This window comes from Cyclospora cayetanensis, unplaced genomic scaffold (genome assembly GCF_002999335.1).
Source record: "Cyclospora cayetanensis isolate NF1_C8 unplaced genomic scaffold, CcayRef3 CcayRef3_contig_33, whole genome shotgun sequence".
Classification (NCBI taxonomy): Eukaryota; Apicomplexa; class Conoidasida; order Eucoccidiorida; family Eimeriidae; genus Cyclospora; species Cyclospora cayetanensis.
The window spans coordinates 64,210-87,533 of NW_020312292.1; the positions used below are offsets into that span (position 1 = coordinate 64,210).

Here is a 23,324-nt window from a genome sequence, read left to right on the forward strand (position 1 = left end):
CTCCAACAACGCATCTGGTTCTATTATGGGAACTGGAGCCATATAATAATGAAGTGCAAGCACCTTCAAAAAGCAAATGCACTTTGACGACGGAAAATCTTTGGGGGTTTCAAGGGCGCTTGCAGTTCCTAATTATTCCTTCCAAGCAGGCTGCAGTAACCACAGAGGGAGGGTTGCAAGTAGGGACCTGTCTCGGACCAATTCTGTGCAGATACAGGATTATACTAGTGATTAAAAATTGTTATGTGGGTTTATAATACAACAGTGAACTCGTGCACCCGTTACACCCCTGCAATTCTGGTCTGCACTAAACAGCTTCCGTCCGATCGTCCCCTGGACGTGGTGGTCCGAGATCAGCAGCCACTCATAGCTCCACAGGTCTTCAAGGTCTGGCTAGCGCAAGCGAACATATGCGCAACTCATTAGACGGAAAAACGCGAACTTGTGACCAGCAATGGTCAGCTGTGTTTTGAGCCTGAATGTTTGGTCCTGATGAGTCGGCAAGCAATACGAGGTACACCAAAACGATCTGACGAGATGATTTGTAGCCAGATGGGTACGACCATCTGCCATCCTCTAACGAAAAAGTGCTGGTGCTTGCTGCATCGATTTCCCTACAAGCTGGATGTGACAGATAGCTACCAGTAATGACTTCCCAGCAAGATCGTAAAGCTCCTTAAATCAGCCGTAGTGTTCGCCTCGCAGACAAGTGACCCGTGTGGAGAGGGGGGATCCACAGGGGGGCCGTAGCAGTGCTGTATCCCAGGAAACTTGAGGTCCAACTAGACACAGGACAACAGGTTCTCGTAAAATGCGGTGGCAAACCTTTAACCTTAGTGATCAACAGTGGAACAGTTGAGGGCTTGGTTGCCTGCAGGTCTTGCAGTTTTTTTGATAACGCCATTCGCTCTGGCAGGTTATCCTTGCGTAAACTGATAATTGTCCTTCTCCAGGAACGCTCTGCATCGTATAGCATCCATAATCCTGAGTATAATTATAATGTATCCGCTTACTAGTGTAGTGTTCAGGTACTCTGTACAACCAGGTTCACGCGCAAGCACTCTTAGGTATGTAGTCGCTGGATTCTTGCTTACGGACCTATGGGCTTGGACTTCGATTGTGCTGCATTTACCAGCTGTATTCGCCAGCACACACTGCTGCATGAGGAGCAAATGGACTGCTCAAGTGGTGGGTATTTTGCTTTTTACATTGTACTTGCTCTCTGCTTTCTAGCAACGGGACATTTGAGCGCTCCAAAGGCAGCGAACCATCATGCCGCCGCTGTGGCGTTGGCTTGGTGCCTCGTTTGTTCCTGGCCGATGTTTATGCCATCCCTTCAATTTCTCTTCAACAGCTGGAGGACACCTGTGAATTTTCGATTTGCCCAATGTTGGGGCTTCTGCTTCCCTGGAGAGTAGAGATGGTGCGGGAGCTATTCCGCTGCACTACACGCAGTGGGTCTCGACCGACGGGTATGGAGCACGAGGGCGTATATTTGGAAATCTGGGATAAGGGGGAATATGTAGCGGGACAGGACTTGCTCGAACACTTTCTAATACACAGATGTCTTTAATCAAGAGTTGTTAGCAAATTGCCTAGTTTGTTTGTCAGTCCGAACATCCTATTAGCCGCGGAGTACGATTACCGCGATACAAAAGGCGCACTGATATGTGCGTGTTTTCTAGGTGCTACGTGCAGCTAGCTTGCAGCTAAGCGCTCCGTAGCCACCCCTCTCCCCTCATGGGGGAACACTGAAGGCCGCTGGCAAGGAAAGGCAGAGATCCACTGGAAAACATTCAACAGCCTTCTATGTAGTTTGAATTGAGTCTGAAGCTGAAAATCTCGATTAGATAAATCTTAGATGAAGCGTCACACTTAGTGCCCCAGACCAAAAGGTGCTGCTTCGCTGCCTAGGGAGTTGTCTATGGGGGGCAGCCCAGGTAGAGGCGCCCTTTAGTACCCCCTTGTGAAAAGAACTGCGGCGCCCACCGCTTTTCATTTGATACAGTCCGCACCCATAGGCTAAAAATTTCCCCAAAACCGCTTGGACTGCAGATCCGAAAATCAAGAAGGCAACCTCTGTAGCTTAAGAGCCGCTTTTAAGGAGACATAAGGGGACTCGCGGAAATGAATACATAAGCGCCTCACAATGAATAAGCAAATGCCAACGGCTGAATCCCATATACGAAAAAACTACTTTCGGGAGGTGCGTGTATGCCTCTTCTTGATCATTCGTCATTCAGAGTTAAGGCTTGCAGGTCTTGCAGAGAATACTGCCATGCTGCGGAGTGATGCGTTCGTCTAGCTGCATCATCCAGGGAAAGGCCGCCAGTGGATGCTTTGCAGCTAGCTCTTTCTCGACCGTCCTAGGTGCCATTATCCGTCTCGTCTTGACATTGGCTGCTGTTTAATGCCCGCCTATCGTTAGCACGCCTACCAAGGCTATTCTACCACATATGAAGTGCAACTGCATCTCAACTTCGTGCATCTGCACACAGCCTCTCCGCTTCCTCGAGCATGTTTGAGGTTCTAAGTTTCATTGTAGTGCCCTCTCAAGGCTAGGAAGGACTCTGCTTCTTCGGCTTCCAGCGGTGGAAGCCGACTGGTGAACCACAGCCATAACCCGAGCTTCTCTCGCTGGCTCGAAGGAACAGTCAAGCCGAGACTCAATTGAAGATACCGAATTTAGCATCTATCCTCTTCTGTGTACACAGAATCCTGTGGGCCTGGTAGGCCCCCTCTCCCCCCTGTGCTTCCAAGAGGCCTGCTAGTGCTCGGGAGTCTCTTTCTTCCAAGGCCCCATGGGGATGGATGCTCGACGGATTCAATTAATTAAGAGCGCGAAAATCAATTTCGTAGAGTCCGAGGCCCCAGTATTTATTGTATCTGTGTGTTTTATCCCAACTGCACTAGAGCCTTGTTCTGGGAGCCTTCTGCACGGAAGGCTCTCAGGGGCCCCTCATCATCAATCCCTTTTGCCCAGCTGGTGGTGCTCCAAACACAAGACAACGTAGCATATTTAGTCCTTGTCTAAGAGTGCAGACACCACCCCATGGAGTCTCGTTGGAGTGGCTTTCTGCTTCTGGCAAGACAGGGGCCTCACGGAACCCCCAGGCGGCTTACTACTGGTCAACATCGAAGGGACCCTCTTCGTCTTCGAGATCAACTGCCAGCACAGGAGCGCAGCCTTTCCCACGGATATTCACTGCGGCAGCTGCCACGATCGCGCTGCGGCGATCACACAGCTGCAGGGCCCCTTGTTGCCCCTGCAGATTCTTGGGAGACTCCGTGGGGGAGGAACTCTCCCCTGAATATGCGACGCCAGCGCCTCTTCAAGCCAGAGACTGGACGTCGAATTCCCTTGCATTGCCAGCTGGCCATGTTCTGCTCTATTCGCATGAGCCCTGCCGGCGTTCTCATGCATTCGATTGGGCAGCAACAGCTGCTGCAGGCTACTGTGCAGCAGCAGCGGACGCTTGCTGCTGCTGCCGCTGCTGCTGCGACGAAGGACCGGAGAAAGTACCTGCAAAGGAAGCATCGGCACTGGAAGCCTCCTAAGGTCCCTCAGTAAGCCGCTTGACGCCGCACGCTGCTCGCTTCACGATCTAGGTCTAAGAAGGAAACCTAGCGGCTGCTGCAGCCTTAAGGCCTAAGGGCCATGCAGCATGCACGAGAAGCAGAAATCAGCCCGTTTCAGATTCAAAACACACATAAGCCTATTCGAACTTCGAAGCAGAGATAGGCCTGTTTGAGGTGCGAAGGCGTAGAGAGGGCTCTCCGTTGCTCCTGCCTCAGGCGTTACCTACGCGAAGAAGGAGATGCAGTGGGGCCTAAGATCCCTCGCTTTCCGGAAAACCGCTCCTTAACGGGGGGAGGCAGCCTTAAGGTCCAGGATCTTGAGGGCCTAAGCGCTTCCCGTGGCGGAGATACCTCCGGAGTTCGGTTCCTAGAAAGGCAGAAGAAACCGCACGAGGTGATTGGCCAAACAGAAAAATCGAGTAGCCTCTTGCGCTGCCCATCAGCACTTGAGAGGGATCTCTTGAAATTTCCTTCTTGATGGCCGCTGTGTTGCACCTGTGTTTTGTGCTGTTTGTGTTGGCGCAGTATGGGGAGACGTCTTTTACTCGGCAGTCGCGCACAGCAGAGCCTGCGGAGGGCAAACCCGTAAGGCAGTTAAGCGGGCATCTAGCAAGTCCAGCCTCTTAAGGTCGTGCATAGGGACTATTCTGGCTTTTCCTTGCATGCTACATGTTGCGATATCGACGCTCCTCTCGCTGCTGCTGCTGACGCTTTGTGGCGTGTGCAGCATCAGTGGAAGCAGGCGGCACTGCTGCCCCTGGCAGACGCGGTGCCTTCGCTGAAGAAAGAAGACATCGAGTAGGCTTCCGCAAGAGCAACTCGAACGAGGGATAAGGGCAAGACGCCGTAGCTGTGGGTGTTGAAGGGGCAGCGTTCGACAGCAGTGCGGAGAAGCAAATAGGGAGTGTGAAAGAAAGGCTAGAATGCGGAAGACGCTTTTTCAAGAGGGCATATAGAAGCAGTTGACCTATTCACGAGAGATTAGGAAGCCGCTAGGAATAGCCTCTAGAAACATGGGTGCAAACGAAGGGACAGCAGAGGGGAAAAGGCGTGATGTCTTTATTTGACAAACTAGTGCTTCGTCACCCTATTCTTCACACGCTCTACACCCACCCACACATATTGCACTTATTGTATCCCCGTGTTTTCTTGTTTTCAAAAATGGGTGTTGCTGAATCCTTTGTGGGCCTTGCTGCAGGGGCCCCCCTGCTATTTCGAAGACTTCCAGCCGTTTTGCCTTGTTGGGAGCTTACAAGGGGACAGAGAGAGACTTTTTTAAGCGCTTCTTCAGAGATCGAGATAGAGCCCTTGACGGTTAGTGCACAGCTGTTCCTATTGTTTTCCTTGCTACATCTTTGCAGCGCGAATACCTTACACTTCTTTATGCTCCTATAAGAATCTGACACAAACGTGCAACACTCCCTGCAGCAGCCTCTGCAGCCGCTGCAGGGGTTCTGCCGATGGAGTGTACGGGTCGTAGAAGCCCTTTCTGAGTGGATTCTCAGTGGCAGCAACTAATTTCAGAAATCCTGTTCTTACTGCCTGGACTCCTCAGGAAGGCAACAGGAGCTGCAGCAGCTGGAGAAGCAGCAGAAACAGCTGCTTTTGCAACAGGCAATGTCAAAAAGCCGGCGGTATATCCCTCCCAAAGAATACTGGTGCGTTCCACATAGAAGCGCGAGCATTCCCTCGCTACAACTGCATGTATTAGGGAAGCTGACGCGACCAGACTTCAAGGGCTTTGCGCTCAGGTACTCGGGGCCCTACGAGCCGCCGACGGTCTTTACGGCCAGTACGTTGGGTGCTCGAGACTTGAAGTTTGTTCTTATGAGAGAAGCCCACAGGATTCGATCGGGTACGACATTAAAGTTTCGAGCTTCTGAGATGGTACAGGCGAAGGTGGGAGAGCGTGCCTCGGCAGAAACCCAGAGGCGTAGGGGTCAAGCAGGCACGTACTCAAAGGGTCCTTTGGGAAAGGAGGAAAAGAAAGATGAAGGGGGAGAGGGAAGGCGCCAAGCGTTTGCTGTGCATGGAAGAGCCAGAGGCACAAGGCAACAGCGAGACACTTGTCTCTCTGGGTGATTCCTCAGTCCTCGTACACTTCAGGTTATGGGCTACGGAGGCCGTTGTTTGCCTGCGCCAAACACCTTTGCAGCCGCTTTTTTCGTGCTGCGTATCAGGCGAAGCTGTAGATTTGTCTGTGTGGAAGGCCCTAGAGGCGCGAGCTGCAGCGATCTGCAGAGACTCCCGAAATGTGACAGCTCGCACCCTTCTTAGGATGCTGCAGGCTTTTGCTGCAGTCCAGTTGCCCTTACAGCCCACGCATGTTGAAGATTTCACCAGGTGCGCTGTTGCGGACACCCCATGTAAAGGGTCTTGTGGGTGCCATCATTTGAATGCTGTTCGGGGAGAATTTTTTGGTTTCGTTGTGGCTCGTAACGAAACCGTGCTTCCCGCGGATCGTGGGGTTTTCTGGTGCTGTGGCAGGGCCATTGTGAAGAAACAAGCGGAAATGAGGCCGGAAAACTATGTACATCTCTTCCAGGTAGGTGTGCCGTGGATGTGATGCGGATACTTTTGCAGACTGCGCAGCTTCTTATGGCGTTGGTGGTGCGGCTTTCCGGTGATTTGTGTCGCTTGCGTTTTGATTTGTCGGTTTACATCCGCTGTTCATCCGCCAGCAGCTCGAGTTTCCTCACTTTTTGGACTTTGACTTTGTGTGAAGGCCCTTGCCCGGTTGCGGTTAAAGCACCGAATTTGCCTTATCGGGCTGCAGGAGATGATTCTTTCGTGGGCCATCCTCCGCAATAATTTCTTGATCAAAGTTCGTGGCGAGTTTATTTTCGAGGGTTTGGGGTGAATTGTTGGCGATACATAGCTTCTAGAGCTCAAAGGGCTCTCTGCCTGAGCAGTAGCTCACCCCGAGACGAGGCAGCAGAGACTGGGACACCCGTCGAAGAAAGCCGCCGCGTGCCCTCGATAAAACGCTGCACACTGGGATGGGGTGTTGAGCTGGAGTTCGAGCCGAGGACCATGCAGACACACTTGTATACACTTTGTGGTTCTGTCTGGTTGGTCCTAGGCCGCGAATGCCTTGAGCAAGCTAGACCTCGCCGCCCACATGTCGGTCACTCCTCTTAAGTTGGTCTTGGCAGCGCGTATTCCCACGTTCACTGGTGCGTGAGGGCGGGTCACTTAGGGTGTCTGGTTTCCTAGGGGGCAGCCTCATCTACTTCAACGACGGCATTCGCGGGAGTTGGGTTGACAGGCATGTTCGGTGGCTATACTACCCTGAGTGACTGGAGCAGAAGAATCTCAAGGAGGTCTTCATATGTCGTACATGCGTGACTCTGCGTGCGCCTTCGTACAGCCATAAACTGCCGAGCGGTCAAGTGGGGAACTGGCGTGGAGCTCTTTTCTTCAGCGATGCTCATCGACTTTCTGAACTGCGCAGCCAAGCAGCAGAAACGGCATGTGCTGCAGCGGCACTCCAGAGACCTGCAGCTGATGGAACTCTATCTCAGGTCCTAGAAATACACTTCTGTTCATCATGTCGCTGCTGGTCTATTGGATGTCTGTGTTGACATCAGAATAGAGACAATTAGCGCCGTCCCTGCTTCTAGGCTGGGCTGAGCTGGGGGCTCAACGCCTGGTGTGTGACTTTGTTGTTGCTGCCACTTCAGGGTGCAGAAGCCTGAGGTGTATGAACAGCTGGACCTTGAGACCCAGTACTTCTTGGAAGTCATTCGCAATGCCAGCACTGCCAGTGGGTCTATGGCAGGCAATTAGGAGCTAAGGTCACATGTGATGAGCACACTCAAAAGCCTATGGCTGGTGGTCTTCTGCCGCTGTGCGCAGCCTTCAGCGACTCTAGTGATGACGAGGAATACACGGGCGAACCAGATGGAATCACCCAAAGCGACTCGCCGTCTTGGGGTGTCTGGGCACGTCGTTCTATACCTGACGAGGTCTGCGAACCAACTCCAGGCCCGGCTTACAGAGAGGCGATGGAGGCGGAAAGCTTCTATACGCCAGCAGAGCCAAAGCCACAGAGCCGCTTAGAGCCTCCCGCAGGGGTAGGAGGCCCTCCTCAGGACAAGGCAGGAGAGGCAGAGCTGACAAAGGCCAACGGTACAGAGACAGAAGAAGTGTGCACGCATGCTGTATTTAGTAGTGCTCTGCATAGAGATATCAGCAGAGTGCTGAACCTCATGGAAGTGCCGCACATAAACTCCGCGAGTGCCGGTGAGCTGAACCGCTGCTTCTGCTGCTACTGATGCTTAAGGTAATCCTATCCGGCCCCTTGGTGCTACAGTTCCCTGAATAGGTCTATTGTATATGTTAGATTTGCTATGGTGGTTTTTGCCTCTCCCTCTGTATCAGGCCCCTTGAAGGCAGACTGTTACCTGCCGCATGCCCGAGCGGTTATTGAAGCTGTGTCTGCCTATCAGCTCTATACCAACACACAGACGCCCACAACTTTAAGTAGACTGTGAGTGGATGTAGTTTGCCGTGTTACTTACTCCTGTATTCAATCATTTGTTTTGAAGCACTCCCTTCCTGTGCCATTTTAACTCCGTTTATATACACTGAAGGGGGTGCCCCCGCATCCCTTGCTATGCCTGTTGCTCTCACAGCAAAATGAATCCGTTCCACCGCTGGGTGTTGTTTTGTGGCTAGTGTAAGTAGCAGTGTGTCTGTACACTTAGTAGATTTATGGAATCCCCTCAAAAGTGCACGATCTCAGTTAGACTTCCAGCGCTCCTCTTGTGCGAATGTGCTTCTGTGCAGCCGTCACGAGCTGTTTGCGGGAATGGGCTTCGGGGTGTTGCTGATACACCAGAGGCAGTGGCTATCTCTAAGCTCTGACCAAGAGAAAATGAGTCTCATGCGGGACCTGCTGCCTGTTGAGGCCTTTCCCCAGGAGAACGCGAAGTAGTTGACACACGCATGTACTTTTACTACTTTGACCTACGCCACCATGTGCTGGCAATAGGTCTCCCAACATTTTTTAATTAAGAAGGCATTTGTATCTATCGCTTTTGTTTCCATAGGCATTTTATCTCCTCCTTTGCTTCGGTACATCTTTCTGATGAGTTGCTTAGCTGCACAGCCCTCAGTAGGCCTAAGAACAATGTTGGCAGCACACCGCACACGAACACGGTGGCTAGCGAGACTACATGCCTGAGTAAAGAGTAGAAAATATGGTCCCATCATGTTCTGCATCCACGGTTCCCTAGGTACGGCGTTGACTAGGCGCCGCCGATCCGAAGTTGAAACAATGACTGCACCCAAGCTCGCTATCTGCAATGGTCCCCCTCTAGCAGAGGATGTAACCGAAGAATGGCCTGTACGTAAACCCCGTTGGGAAGTGTGCATCGTGGCAACTGCCTACATGCAGAAATATGTGTGCATATACATGCAATCATGTATCGTGTATGCGATTTAGACAGCTGCCAACTCGACGAGCCACATCGCTCCGCGACAAAGGACCTATGAATACTTGGTGTGGAAAAGTACATGCTCTCCGCATGCATGTGCTGCGGTGCTTCGCATAACTCGGATTGAGTCGCAGCAGCAGCAGCATGGCGACCCACTAATATGCTCGGCCAGCAGGTAGTTGCAATGGCCAAGTCTTATTGAACGCAAGTTTCACAAGGGAGTGATGAGCTACCTCGCCCAGACAAATATTGGAATCAACTGTAAAAGTAGAGCACGCATGCCCGGACGGCCAAGTACAAAACGCGATGCTGAAATACGGCCACACAAGGGGGCCGATCGATGTCCACACCGTTATCTCTAAGAATGAAACGGCGAACATGAAGACACCACCAAAAATTTGTTGCACCATTCTTATCTAATTACGCCTTCTAGAAGGCATTCCACTACTGTCTTGTATTTGCTCTACCTCTTGGTAAATTATTCGTGCACAAGATCAGTCAAAGTTCTCATCAGAGGCGCTGCGAGCGAGTGAGGGTGGCACGGGCTTTGGCCCTCCCCCCCTCTGCTAATCAGGTGGCTACACGTAGGCTGGTTCCCCGGCTGCATAGAGACGCCTTAGTTCAAATCAGCCAGCCCCGTGCATTCAAATGTCTCCCCTGTCATTGCGCCGCAAAGTGCAGGAGCAGCAATGTGGAATTGTTAGAGCAGTGTAGCGTACGTACACCTTCTTTGTGCATCAAGTAAAGAAATGCTTAGAAAAGGAAAGCCGATAGGACCGCTGCTGCAAAGAGCATGATGCCGGTGGGGCTGCCCGCGGACGAGCTGCTCACTGCTACGGAAATCTTATCCCATTGCTCCTGTCTGCATGCCCAAACAAATAACACACGCACGCATGCGAAGTTGAAAGAAACAGCGCAGAGCAAGCCGGGAAGTGTAAGATCGAAGGCCACTGCCGGCAACAAACAGGTGGAGCTTTCCGGGATAGTCAAGCCTGTACTTACGTCAAGGAGGTCGAACCGTCTTTAATGCGGCTGGGTGTGTCAGACAGACAATGGCGTCCACAGTCGTAGTCACAGTTGCTTCTTCCAATCTCCTTGCGGCTGCTTCGCCTTCCTGTCCACTAGCTGCCCCGCGAGGCGAGGATGCGCTATCGCCTTGTGAGCTCGACACTTCAGTACTTGCATCGCTGTGGGCTGCTTGTGCTTATTCAGTGGTGGACTCTACAGGGCACTTTAAAAGGGCGCAGCTGGCAGTTGGTGCATCGTTGGGATTGTACAGGGCGACAAAAAAAACGGCCTGAGGATTTCGATACACTGCGCCATCCTCATCGCTGTACTTTGGTGGCACCTGGTTGTTAAGTAGAAAATAGCCGCTCTTCCAGTAGTCAGCTGCACAGCTGCAGTCTGCTTGATCTCCCGTTTACGGGAAATAGGCGTAGGTGCCAGTCCAAATGATAGTATCCTCATTGTCTGCTACTTGTTCTTTCGCCTCAGTCTGAACTCACAGATAATATATGCGCACACTTTTAATATAGTTTTGAAAAGCGCTTGTGGATAAACCTCACTGAAATATCAAGGACTGTGCAAGCACGAGATCGACCGCAAATATTGCCTCACCGGAGTAACACTGTCAGAGACAGCTTTCCAGAATTGGGCGTAGCTTTCACCTGTGGCATTACACTTTTGTTATTCTGAGAGCAGCCGCTTGACTTTTTCATCTGTTGCGGCTGTAAACTCGGCTAATCCGGCAGCGACTCGGAGAGTTCATGGCACACTGGCAATCCAGTGACGCTGCGAACGAAACAAGATACGCATAATGCACTTCTGATCATTTATTGTGGTGCCTTACCGTGTGGAGCGTAAATTAACAGGAAGAGGGCAACATACTTGCTGTCAGGCTCTGGGTTCCGTCTACGGCGGCAGATCCCTGCAAGAACAGAAGGAATGCTGCACCCAAAGAAATGAAGGCAAGAGGAGCCATTTTCGTTCGATGGGTAGATCGTCGAAGCTATGAAATAAAGAAAGAAAGCCAGAGTATCGGAAATTTGAAGCAAAGTTTGTTGCTGGAGGAGTCCGCAGTGCGAGCTACTCCTCGTAACTGTCGTAGGATCTGCCTGGCCTCTGAAAGAGCCCAGATGTTCTTTCTGTGGCGTGAGTACAGAGTAAACAACTTTAAAATCGTTATTCGGTCTGATAGGTGTTTCATGTATATTTTAGAAACTAGGGCTTAATTTCGCGCGAGTAGTGTGAAGATGGTTTATACTGGCATAAAAGGATGCGGCTCCTTCTACGTACATCCTGCAGGGAGGCAAGTCTGGTAGGCATGCCAAGGCCACGTGCTCCCAGGCAATTTTCGAGTACATTTTGCGGACGCGTCTCTCTGTAATACTAAGCCATTCGGTAAAAGACTACTCCTGAGAGGATTCGGCATCAGAAACAGAAGGGATGCTTCATCCCTCAGCACTGTGCGGCAGAACGCTGCTGCTGCAGCGCCCCGCTATCATGCCCGCAGGTGGCCCACTGCTGTTACACCCTGAAAGCCTTCTTTGGTCATGCACTGGTACGCCCTCTGACAGGAAAAAATAGATGAAATACGGTTACAGAGGTAGAACATTCTTTCAAATGGAATAAGGGTAATGTTGTTTCGCTCTTGCGGGTGCAGATTTCCTCATGTCGACAAAGCAATTTGAAATAAAGGCACCTGCATTCCACGAGGCAGGACCCTAGGAGCACGTGAATGGAAATATTTTGCTCAATGGTAGAACGCATAAGGAATATAGTAATGAGCTGCATATCTTCTTCCGCGCTCATCAGGTGCACTATAACGGGGCCACGCAATTTCTAACTTTCCATTGAAGCTCTCTGTAGGAGACACTAAACTCGAGATTCAGCACACACTAAAAGGAAACTCATCAAACTCGAAAAAGCTCCCTTTTATTTTTCCTTGCTCGCACCACTTACTGTTCCTGATACGAGGGGAGAGAAATAAATTAGGTGTGCTGCAGCTGCACGAGCACTCCGGGCATTCACACCCACTTGCACATCGCGTCCACGGCACACACGCACACAATATTGGGTCCTCTTGTATCGCGCTTAAAGTCCTTTGCAATAAATAAGACATCCGAGCAGCTATTGCGCAATTAGGTTATTCTTAGTTCTTAGTTGCATGGAACTAATTTAGTAGAAAGTATTTGGGAGTAGCTTAGCCCACTATATCTCTCCCCCTCCGTTTTCAAGCACATGCCATCGTGCTCCGTACCTGTACTTCAACCACATGAAAGAAAGCGGCAGTTGTTCCACTCAATCATCACTCCCCAGGCAGGCAGAAAAGCGAAAACGGTGCAAATGAGCAATGCAAACGTCTGCGTCAACCCCTGAAGAGAAATCGATGGGAAGAACAACACACCCTCACCTACAACTGATGAAGGACCAAACCAACACAAGGGCGGCGGCGTGGTGTCCTGTGATCGTGGGAGCTCTGAAATGTGTGGGCGTCGCGCTGCGAGGATACAAAAGACACATGGAGTGGGTAAACGACAAGAAAAAACATATTATCTTATCAGTGCATCCACGTCTCACAGTTCAATCTCTCCATGCAAACACAGCCGGCGTATGGAGCATAGCTGAATTCCAAGCCCGGAATAAGCCATAAATAGAAATGTAGAGGCAGTATACCTGAGAATATCTGCGCATCAATCTGACTGTCGACAGAAAAAATTGAAGGCAGCTTTTTAAGCCATGCTCATAGGTAAAATACCTTTTGCACATACCGCGTATTTGGAACGGCCAGCTACCATGAAATGCGACGAGCACTAGCCATGGATATTAGCACAGTTAACAACAGAGCCACGATTTGCCTCACAGTCAGAGAAGCCCGCAGCTACTCCTACAAAACATTGCTACACTCCAGTGTAATGTCTCTCTGGCCCTCAATCCCTCTGGAATCCAGCGCTTCTGCTGCCCTCTGAATTCTCCGCCTTTAGGTTCATTATGCACAGCAACGTCCACATATAATTTGGGGGCTTTTAGAGTTTTGAAACTTCTTTAGCAGGCCAACATTGACAGTTCTGTGGCACCTCTAAGTGCTGGGGGAATCAATAAAATAAGGAAAAGCAATGTTTATCATAGCATAGCAAATGGTCCTAGCCACCTGGCAGCAAGCTTTTTGTCTAATTAACTTTTTCTACCTCGTGAACCCTGCCGCTCCACAAGCACCAAATCTCCAGGCTCCAGACACACACAGCCGACCACTGCATATCTTGATCCTGTGACTGTCTTACTTGAGCTTTCTGCATAATTTAATGTGCACTATCCAATATTTTGTGAGTCTCTCTGCTGCTAGGGCTTGATGCAGACCTCTGGCCACCAGGTCCTGGCCCGGATCGGAGAGGGGCGCTTTAGTGTAAACCATGGATGCAAGAGACTAAGGAATACACGCTTTGCGCTGTTCAATTACAATATCACTTTATTCAAAGTGGAAGGCCCAACCAAACAATTGAGTTTGAGATAGCATCGAGCTGCACATACTGCAGAAGAGTTGGTGCGCTCCGTGTACCCAACTACCTCAGGGTGACTCGCATTGGTCATGCTGTAAAAAATGTTACGCCAGGTCTTAAAGGCCCACCAGAATATGCTTACGAGCCTCGGCTCCTTACCCTTGATGGTACTCCTGCTGCATTATTTTTACTCTTATACATGAGTTAAGAGTAACATAGCCACCTCTTGCGCTGTGAGCGAGCACGAGGAAACAGTGCATGGGCACCTGTGAGGGGTCTCCCGGCAACAGTGTTGTTGGTATCCTTAACCTTGAATTCCCACAGTTAAGCACTACATTGAGTTCAGCAATAGAGCTCATATTCAGATCAGTCCAAGTCTTTTCAAGACCCGGATGGCTTTGCAAAAAGGCGGTCTTAAAAGAATTGTGCTGCTTTATCTGCTGACAATCTGGGCATGCCAGCGCATACTCCTCTGTCACAGGATACAACCCAGGTCGTCAGAACGACCAGGAATGCTTGGTGTGGTGTGAATTCCACAATGTATCAAAAGGACATAATCATGCCCTTTGCGCAACGCGTCAGCTAAAAGCTGAAGTCGAAATATGCGAACGGCAAGGGCCCTCTTTGTTTTGAACGACAGCAGGCCATCCTTAGCGTTGCAGTGCTTCAGTCTTGCCGTTCAAATATTTTGGCAAAAGTAGCGAATACATAGGTGTCAGGGGCATAAGACTATCGGCGTTTTGTTAGAAACCGTGAATCGTCATAGACAAGATAGACAAGAGCGGTTGTGCTGGGCAATAGTGAACACGTTGGGGCGTTGCGATGGCCCGTTTATCTTTATATCGTTGGGGATGCCCTCAATGTGTTTCACTGCATCGTCGTACTGCAGCAGACACCCAAGCCAGTAAACAACCTCCAGGGGACTTCGTAAGTGCCTTGAGAAATGATGATCTACCTGGACAGTCAAATGACGCCCATATGAAAGTGCTGACACCTTAACACGCTTCAGCACGCCGCACAGAACTTGTTTGCCGACAGTAAGATCCACTGCTCGGTGTCGCTGAGGCGACGAGAGTCACGAAGTATAAATTGGCTTGGAAAAGCCGTAGTCTGCCAAAAGAAAATAGCGAGCATCGATCCGTAGCCAATTTCGGCTGTTGAGAAGAAATGACGCGCATAGTTGGGCCGCAAAGCGCCGGGAGAGTTTTAAGGCGGCAGATGTGCGTCGTTGCTGCGGCGTTAACATTTCTGTTCAGAGCACGAACTGCGTTTTCTTGAATCTATCAGACGAAGCATCAGCGATCCGAGCATATCAAAAAATCAACTTTGAGCAATCAGATGAAAGCCTATCATTTCGAAGATAAAAGGCGCGTTTCAATTACCTGAAATTTGTCGGATCTGGCTTAACTCCTTCTGCCCAAGCACGCATTCTTAGAAACGCAATCATTATCAATAACCAAGCACGTATTTGTCCGTATTGACCACTGCTCGTCCCACTGCAGTTGATGCGCACCTCGTAGATGCCACAGGTGCCGTAGAAAGTTTTGGGTGTAAAGCAGAATGCCGCCTATGTAGGCATTCATCCACCCCTCCTTGGAATGCTCACCTAATCCCAATTCATTTGTCATTGAATTTCAGCTGGGGCATCAAAAAATTGAAGAACATACAGGTATGCTCGAGTCTGCGAATGCGAATGTGAATCGTCGTGTTGTGCCTGCCATCAGTGGAGTGATGATTTGTGGGAGGTTAGTTGTGAGGTCCAATGCAGAGTAGACTGCTGCTCCGTCTAATTTGTAAAGACCGTAATTACGGAATCGAATTTTCTGCTGCATAGTGATTTCCGCTAGGGGTTTGAAGCTAGTGTAGATGCTCCAGATTTTGTCCTTTTCGGCACCACCACGGGGTTACGCCCCAGAACAATGCTTCATTCTTGCATTTTACATTTTACATCCAATGATATTGTTTGCTCAATATCCTATATGTGCTGTGGGGTCCTTCGAGAGCGCGGAACATGGCTTGGGGCTGCCTCGAAGATTTGCTCAAAGTGGTGCGCTGGACCACGAGCATGGGGTCATTCTGCTGGCGGCTCTTCATTATTGAGCACCCGACACAGAGCAGCAAAGACGAAATGCCTGCTCAGAGCTTTGTTCATAAGCACTGCGGATCCACCTACATGAAGTCACTGCCTTAGCTTGTTGATGTACCGGATCACTACCGCTCAACATATTTGAAATGAGCATTGCTGCGAAGACCAGAAGGCGCTTCTTTAGAGCACTGCCTAGCACGCTAGCCTCCGTCACGCGTAGCTGTGAGCGCATGTGTGCCTTTCATTGGGTGGCCCGAGGTATTCCCATGATCACGCCATGCTGCACAAGACCAGCAGAGAAGTCACGAACCGTTGTGACAAGACCCCATTCCGGCTTAAAGTGGCATTAAACTGTGTAGCGTTGCCATTGCTTACTTTGTTCCATTCATCCGCAAAATGTGAGTCTAAGGAAATGAGGTATCGAGAGAACCGGGAGATCGCACTTATGCGTGGCCTCTTTGGGTTACAGCTTTACTTCACATCCAGTGTCAACTGATAATTCTCAACCACTAATACAAACGTGTATCAGGGCAGAGACGACCCGTGGCGAGCGTCTGATTGCGTCCTCTATCCTCTGTATTCCCATGTACTGCCCCGTAGCCTGCATGGGCACTTATCCCTTGCCCTAGTGTTTTTCCGTGCCCGCCAAGCATCCCGCTTTCACGAGGTACAGTCCTGCTGTTGATGGCTTCCTGGTTGGTTGCAGACGCTTGCACTTCTGAAATATTATGCCCAAGTTTTCACAATAGAGGCAGCTGCGTTGTTGAGGGGTTGTCAGGGGCTGATTGCGACGGCTTGTTTTCTCCGGACTTCTCTTCTGGCTCTACATCGGACCATGCGGTCTTACCAACTGTAATACTGCAGCTAGGGTATTCGCAATCAGGCACTTTACTCTAGACTCAATTCAAGCTCAATAGGAAGCCACTGAGAGCTTTCCAGTGCAATGCTGCCTTTCTCTGACTTCCTTCTACCCTGAACCAGGGGAGAGGGGCAGCTAGTTTGCGCATGGCTTCGCCCCTAAAGTACTCCGAGCTGCCAGCTACTTGAACACCGCATCTAGCACACACGCGCCGAAGGTTGCGTCTTCGTGTGTCGAGCTAGCTCTGATAAGCAACAAAAAACTACACTAACTGCCCAACGTATAAACAGTGCACTAGACAGTGCTAAAGTGTAGCTTAGCCCGTTTACTAGTTTGTGGGCCCTTCCGGCGTATTCGATGGCAACGGGAGACATGGCGCATTCTGGCCATAGCACCCCGCAAAAGCGCCAAAAGCAAGGTTTCCCGATGCCTAGAGAGAAGGTGTTTTTCTCCTATTTGTACGCAGTTAGTAAATCGCCCGAAGCTCCCCCGACAGGCAATGACAGCCGCAACCCAATGGAAACCCGGGTGCCTAGCCTTTACACACGCACAGTAACGTGTTTTTCATAGAAGTATAGTAACATCATTCTGAGCCTAAACACTTATATAAATAAGAGGACAGTACAATTTTGTTTCGGGACGACTCAGCGCGCTGCGGGCTATGCTGTGCAGGTTTCTCGGTGCGTCAGCCTCGCTGCTGCGTAGAGCTGTTTGCACAGGTTTTTCAAGAACCTTATGAACTTCAAGCACAAAGACATGAGCCTATTTCCTTTATTTGTCTTTTCTCCCCCTAGAACTTCATCGCGCATGCAGCTTCCGCCGACGCCTCAAGCATTAGCACCTCCTCTGTACAGGTTGCGCAGTGCTTGCCCGCCAATCTCATGGCCACACGGGGCGACCGCATGTTTCAGATGGAATTTTAGGATCGCTTGCTAATTGGAGCGTGCACAAGAGGTAATAACAAGCGAAGAACACGCGTAAGATGGAGGATGGCGCGACAGCAGCTATTCCCCCCGCGCCTTCCTCGTCAAGCGCCCGAACGATAGGAGGCGAGGGCCGTCATACACCGCAGCACCAGCAACAGCCGGTGGCGTCTGTTTCCTCTCCCACCTCAGCGGGGATAGCAGCCGCTGCAATTGCAGTCCCCCCGATCCACGAAGTGAGCAGCACTGGCGTGACGCTCTTGCATCAGGAGCTGCTTCTGTATACTCTCCGTCGGTGCAGCCCCTATTGGGCGGCTCCCGAGGCTTCAGCAGACTCCGCCTCCTCCCGTGGGCGCGCAACAGCGGGAGCTACTGCCGCAGCAGCCGCAGCAGCCGCTGCTGCGTTGCCGCTTCTTCAGAGCGGCGGCTTCCGCGTGGGCAGCCGAGTGGCGGAGCGGCTGACTCTGAAGTGCTGTCGCATGCCCGAGCAGCGGGAGTGCGTGAAGTTCGTGTGCAAGGACCTGTGGCACTTTCTGTTCCAGAAGCAGGCGGATCGGCTGCAAACGAACCGAAGGGGCGGCTACGTAGTGCATGACGCGAGCTTGCCGTGGCTCCGGCGCGTCCATCCCCTAGCAGCCTCCCTGCCGCCTGCGACTGCAGGGGTGCGGAAAGGCTGCGACGCCATTCAGCAGCAGCACGAAGAGGAGCTGCTGAGGACTGCTGCCACTCAGCCGCAACTTCACGTCGCGTTTGTCTGTGGAGCCATCAGGGGGGCCCTTGCCGCCTTAGGGCTCGAGTGTACAGTCACTGCGGAAGCCTCCAGACCTCCCAGCTGTGCCTTCCAGATCCGCATTTCGAGCTAGGGGGTCTGGGAGTGAGCGCTTCGCTCGCGGCGCCGCTCGGGAGGAAGGGAGCGGGGGAGGCGAATGGGGGGGTGTGGACGCTGTGCCGCCTTCGCGGCAGAAATCTTTGACTCCATTAGAGATCTACGTGACCCCGAGTTTCCAGCGCAGACGCTGGAGGAGCTGGAAGTCGTTCTGCCGGAGCTCATCGTGGTCAGGTGTACAGCCACCTGCCCGATTCACAGCAGCGCCGACGGCTGTGCTCGAGCGCGAGCTCCGTTCACGGAACCGTGGAGGGAAGCGGACTGCGTCAATTGTTGCACGCGCTGTCGCAGCAGCAACGGAAGCGGTCACGAAAACTTCGACTGCGCTGCCGGCAACAGCAGTCATGGCAGCCGTGAGGAGGAGGTCGAAGGTTGCGATCCAGGGTGTCGATGCTGTTGCGTCGTAGTCTGCGTGCATCCCACGAATCCTCGCTGTTCTTTTGCTTCCATGTTGGGCTTGTTAGTGCGTGCCCGTTTAGCCTTAGACTTCGCTTGTGGCGATGCAGCAGCACTAGCTCTTAACGGAGGGGCGGGAGCCTCCGATTCGTCGGCGGCAGTAGCAGCTGCTGCGGAGGGAGGAGCCTGGGGGCCCCTCCCCTTTGTAGCTCCCCGGCTGTCTTTGTGGTTGAGCGTTTGTGCGCACGAGTCGGCAGAGTCGCTCGCGAAACAGTTGAACGACAAGGAACGGGTTGCCGCAGCGCTCACGACGCCAGCGATCAGGCGCGTGGTGCTCAACAGCATGCAACTCAAGGAGTATCCTTGAGGCTACCGAGGATCCACACCCCCTTTAGGGCCCTTGGCCATGCATGCAGCTGCTGCACAAGCGGCAGCGCCTCCAGCGAGAAGCTCCACGCCGTTATAGGGCGATGGAGGATCTCAAAATGCGCAGGCTCTCGATGGCGAGAAAGCACATCCACGCAGATGCACCGTCAAGAATTGACGGCTGCAGAGACTACAGAGGCGTGGAATGTAACAGGATGGGTTGGGGGTGGTCTGGCAGGAAGGGCGGGGCGGGGGGAGAAGCGGGGGGAGGGGGGTCGTAGGAGACGTTCAGATTTAGTATTCCAGAACCAACAAAGGTGCTACGAAAGACGAAGCGAGGAAAGGGGGAGGGTTGCACAGGGGTAAAGGGAGGCAATAGAGAGACCAGCATGTGCTCGGTGTCTCTCTTCCTTTACAGTTGCTCGGTTTCAGTCGCTTCGCGCGCACTCCTAGTAAAGGGGCATTTGAACCCCGCTTAGCGCCTTTTGTTGAACTACTGCGCTTTATCGGCTTTTTTAAAAGCCAATCGCCGTACCGCTGGGGCAGGAGGCTCACACCTCCTGTTGTTTCGGCTCGCTTTTGCCTCAATCCCAGGAGAATTTTAGGCATTCACACTTAAAAGGGAGGGGAGGGGCCCCTCTTCTCTCTTTTCCAATGGGCAGGTGTCATGACACCCCCGGTAGGGGTGTCACCCGCTTCGGAACTCCTGTGAGACGCTCCCGAAGGAATAGTGTGTAGAAGGGGGCCCCTTGCGGACTCTGTCTGCGACGAAAGGGGTGGTGGCATTTTGGGGGCCCCACCGGCCGAAAATCGGGGGCCCCCCCAGGGAGGGGCCCAGCCCGTTGGGTGCATGCCCTGCCAAAAAGCTGCGCGTGTGCCGCTGGCGCGAATTTTTACGCAAGAAAAGCACCAAAAAACTACAAAACTAGAATATAAGTCATAAAAAAGCGAGGGAGAGCGGCATACGCAGGCCGGGGTGTGTGCAAGGGGTCTTGCATGCAGAACTGGAGAGGGAGGTCTGCTGGTATATGGCTTTTTGCGCCATTTTCCCTTGCGTTGTGGTGCCGCGTTTGGCGTCTCTTCGTCGTTGCGTCTTCTTGCGGAGGGGCCGCCTCTCTCCTACTTGCTGGAAAAAGCGCTTCCCGCGAGGGATTTGTGCGAACTCAAGGAAGGCGAGCAGTCTCAGGCGAGCAAGCTGCCGCGCGCGGCTGTTGCTGCTGGAGCGAGCGGCTGCGACAGCTTCACAGCGAGGCTGCTGCAGCGTGCATTGCCAGCAGCAGCGAGAGAGAGAGCGGCGGCCGAGGCGCTATCCATCCTTCATTCTCACGCACGTTGTTTCCGCGTGAAATCTCCCTTCTTCCGGCGATGTCTGCCTCAACAGCGAGAAGCCGTTCATCCGCCCCCGCTGAACTCAGCAGCAGCGACAGCGGCGCAGAGCGCTGCTTGAACCCCCTGGCTCTTTTAAGGGCCGCCTACGAGGACGGCGTTGACAGTTGCATGCTGCAACAAGTGGGTGGCGTGGAGCGTCTAGTGCTGCAGAAGCGAAACTGCTACATCGATGCGGGAGCTCCTTCAGGCATCGCAAGCCGCAAGAGGGAGGCCTACACGGTCGCTGATCTCTGGCTCCTGCTCTCTACCCCCAAGGAGGCGTACAACTACTTAGCCATCACGGAGAAAGGGCATCGCTACATCAACGTTCTTGAGCGCCCTAAGATCTTGCATGCCATCTCTGGACCGTTGCCTCGTTCCACGACTGCTGGCGAGGCTGCTGCAGCGGGCAGTCCTCCGACTGCTTCAGCAGCAGCAGCAGCTGCTGCGACAGCTCAAGAGACGGCTGCAGCAGAGGCTGCAGCCCTTCTGGCGGCGCACAAGCAGCCGCTTTTTCCGTTGGACCCCTCTCTTCCGATCCGCTTGCCTGGAGATGAAGACGCCCAGAGCTCCCTGGATACAGCTGCTGCCGCTGCTGCGGCAGCCGCGGCTGCGCAGCAGGGGAGGCAGCACTGGGTGTTGCCTCAGTGGTTCGACGGGGAGGCGGATCTCTCGCTCTGGGGGCCTGTCGAAGCGGAGAAAACGAATGTCAGCGACGACAGCTGCAGCCTGCATCTTCTGCGGCTGCAACGCCCTCTGCATGCACGCGCTGCTGCGGTGCTGACACGGGGAGTTAATTTTGGAGATGTCTTGGGGGAGTTGGTGGCCGTTGAAAAAGCCAGGAGAGCCAAGCGGCCCCTCGACGCCTTTTCTTACAAGACGTTCAACTCCCAAAGAGCTGCTGCTGCTGCTGCTGCTGCTGCTGCTGCTGCTGCTAATGCTGCTGCTGGGGATTTCGCAGCGGGAACGGCCTCAGCTGCAAGGCAACAGCAGCAGAAGCGACTGAATTGCGGAGCTGCCGAGCACCGGGGAGTGCCTCGAGGGCCCTCATGTGAGGAGCTGCTGCCTTTTGTTGAGAGTGATGGAGAAAGCGTTGGACGGGATGTGTATCTTTTTTTAAAAAATTGCCTAGAGAAAGCAGAATCGGGTAGTAGCTAGCGCTGGCTCAGCGTTTGACTGCTGCGAGGCGGTATGTGCTGCAGCTGCTCCGCGTTTCTGCGTGCTGGACGAGGTGTGCGTACACCTGAAGCGGCGACCTTTGCTGTTGCTCCCCTCGCTGGCGGCGAGCGGCTCCGGGTGTCTCCTTACGAGAGACAACGCAAAGGCCTTCCTGGAGGGTGGTACTTTTGTTGATCCTCGACAAGCTCACAAGGATGCCGTTGCAGGTAAGGTATTCCCAGTCGTTCTGCTGGCTGCGGAGTTGCTGTCGCGCGTGGCGTCATCCCGCTTGCCATCGCGGGAAGGCGGCAACAGCCGCTTTGCTGTGCTTCCCCGCAGTACTGCCACGGCTCTCAGCGCCGCGTAAACAGCCGCAGCAGTTGCAGCGATTCTGCGTCTGCAGGCAGCGCGCGCCTTTGCGTCGTTTCTGTGTGCGTCACGCAGCTGGAATCCCCGTCTCGGCGGAAGGCGTGTCGATCAAGCGCCGGATCCGCAACAAGGAGTACACCTTCAAAGCTCTGGAGTGTACGTACACCCCAAAGTTCACGCAGAAGGACTGGGCCTCCGTCGTTGGGGTCTTTTTAGGAGGCGGCAGCGCGGAAAAAACAAAGTGGCAATTCAATGAATGGCCGTTTCAGGGATGGGTTGAGCTCTTTCAGTCATTCCGGTAGGTGGTTGTGGCTACGCCTCTGAACCCCGCTGCAGATCTCTATTCGCTACAGAATGTTTCGGTCGAATTTCCCTCTGCCCGCCTCCTGCTTGGGTGCAGCAGTTGCAGGTGCTGCAGCCGCACTCCTCCTGCAAGCCTGTTTGTTGCGGCTGCTCTCGTTGCTGCATCTGCGTGCGCGGGGTGTGCTGCTTTCCGCTCTTCCTGCTTCCGCGAAGGGGCGCACTCTTTGCGTATGATGAAGATGCCATTCCTCCAGAAGTTCTCCAGTGGAATATCAGAGTAAGCAGCGGGTGAACTGTGCTCGTTCAGAGGAGGCGCAGTGTGCGTGTGGCTGCTGGGTGCTTGCAAAACCTCGTTTTGGATGACGTCGCAGCGCTCCTTACTGGCCGTCTTGTCTGCTGCTGTTGCTGCAGGTGTTTCGTCTGTCACGCAGCCACCGCCATAACGACGCGGCAGTGGCAAATGACTACTGGCGTTTTCTCGAAGAGTTTGTCTTGGCCCCGCGGCAGCTGCGCATCAGCAGCAGCAAAAAAATCTGCGTGTCTTCCACATGAAGCGCTACATACCCACACGTCGTGCTGCCGCTGCTACCAGGCAAGGCTCTAAGACAGCCGAAACTGTTAGCAAAGCCTGACACATGTGCTGCGGATTCACATCCCCCCGCACAAGAGCCTGTGTGGGATGCGGCGCCACAGCCAGCTGCGTCTCAACAAGAATTCGCCTTTTCGCTGCTGCTTTTTAAGAAGTGGGGTGGCCTATACATTTTGTTACGGAGGATGCCACCCCTCAAAAGTGTGGTGCTGCTTCTCTGGGTCGCAATTTTTGTAAGGCCTTCTAATGCCTTACAAAAATTTTAGCAGCAGTCTCATCAATGGCAGCTAAAACCCACCAAGCGCTTCGTTACATACAGTACCTTCCAGTATTTCTGCGATACGCTGTTACTCCCCTTCGAGGTCGTTTAGCTCTCTTTTCGTCATGAGCCTCTTTAGAGGCCTCTGCCCCCCTTCCCCCCCCTCAGCTCTTGCGCTGCTACCCCCCTACCCCCACCCCTGCTTTTTCCCCCGTGCAGCTTTGTGCTAGTGCTATTCAAGTTCTG

At 52.8% G+C, this 23,324-nt stretch overlaps 4 protein-coding genes across 4 annotated transcripts; 3 read left to right on the forward strand and 1 right to left on the reverse strand.

Annotated features, from left to right (window-relative positions):
* The first annotated feature begins 1,172 nt into the window (after positions 1-1,172).
* Positions 1,173-8,075, forward strand: LOC34622737. Its single transcript, XM_026333947.1, is given in 17 exon segments — positions 1,173-1,297; positions 2,916-3,451; positions 3,483-3,567; positions 3,796-3,998; positions 4,105-4,298; positions 4,301-4,377; positions 4,778-4,893; positions 5,135-5,237; positions 5,331-5,434; positions 5,760-5,922; positions 6,067-6,124; positions 6,305-6,403; positions 6,662-6,755; positions 6,950-7,103; positions 7,263-7,345; positions 7,438-7,824; positions 7,963-8,075. Coding segments are annotated over 17 exon segments (2,694 nt in total).
* Positions 8,076-8,550: 475 nt separating this feature from the next.
* On the reverse strand, positions 8,551-11,001 carry LOC113146484 (sporulated oocyst TA4 antigen-like). Its single transcript, XM_026333948.1, is given in 7 exon segments — positions 8,551-8,970; positions 10,039-10,141; positions 10,190-10,515; positions 10,638-10,680; positions 10,720-10,782; positions 10,784-10,811; positions 10,908-11,001. Coding segments are annotated over 7 exon segments (1,077 nt in total).
* Positions 11,002-17,443: 6,442 nt separating this feature from the next.
* Positions 17,444-19,033, forward strand: LOC34622739. The gene is given in 1 exon segment (XM_022735883.2): positions 17,444-19,033. A coding segment is annotated over 1 exon segment (1,590 nt).
* A 1,364-nt stretch (positions 19,034-20,397) lies between these two features.
* LOC34624420 lies at positions 20,398-22,782 on the forward strand. The gene is made up of 5 exons (XM_026333949.1): positions 20,398-21,451; positions 21,603-21,785; positions 22,003-22,225; positions 22,444-22,507; positions 22,642-22,782. Exons 1-5 carry the CDS (start codon positions 20,398-20,400, stop codon positions 22,780-22,782), a joined length of 1,665 nt encoding a protein of 554 aa, XP_026189734.1.
* Positions 22,783-23,324: the final 542 nt, after the last annotated feature.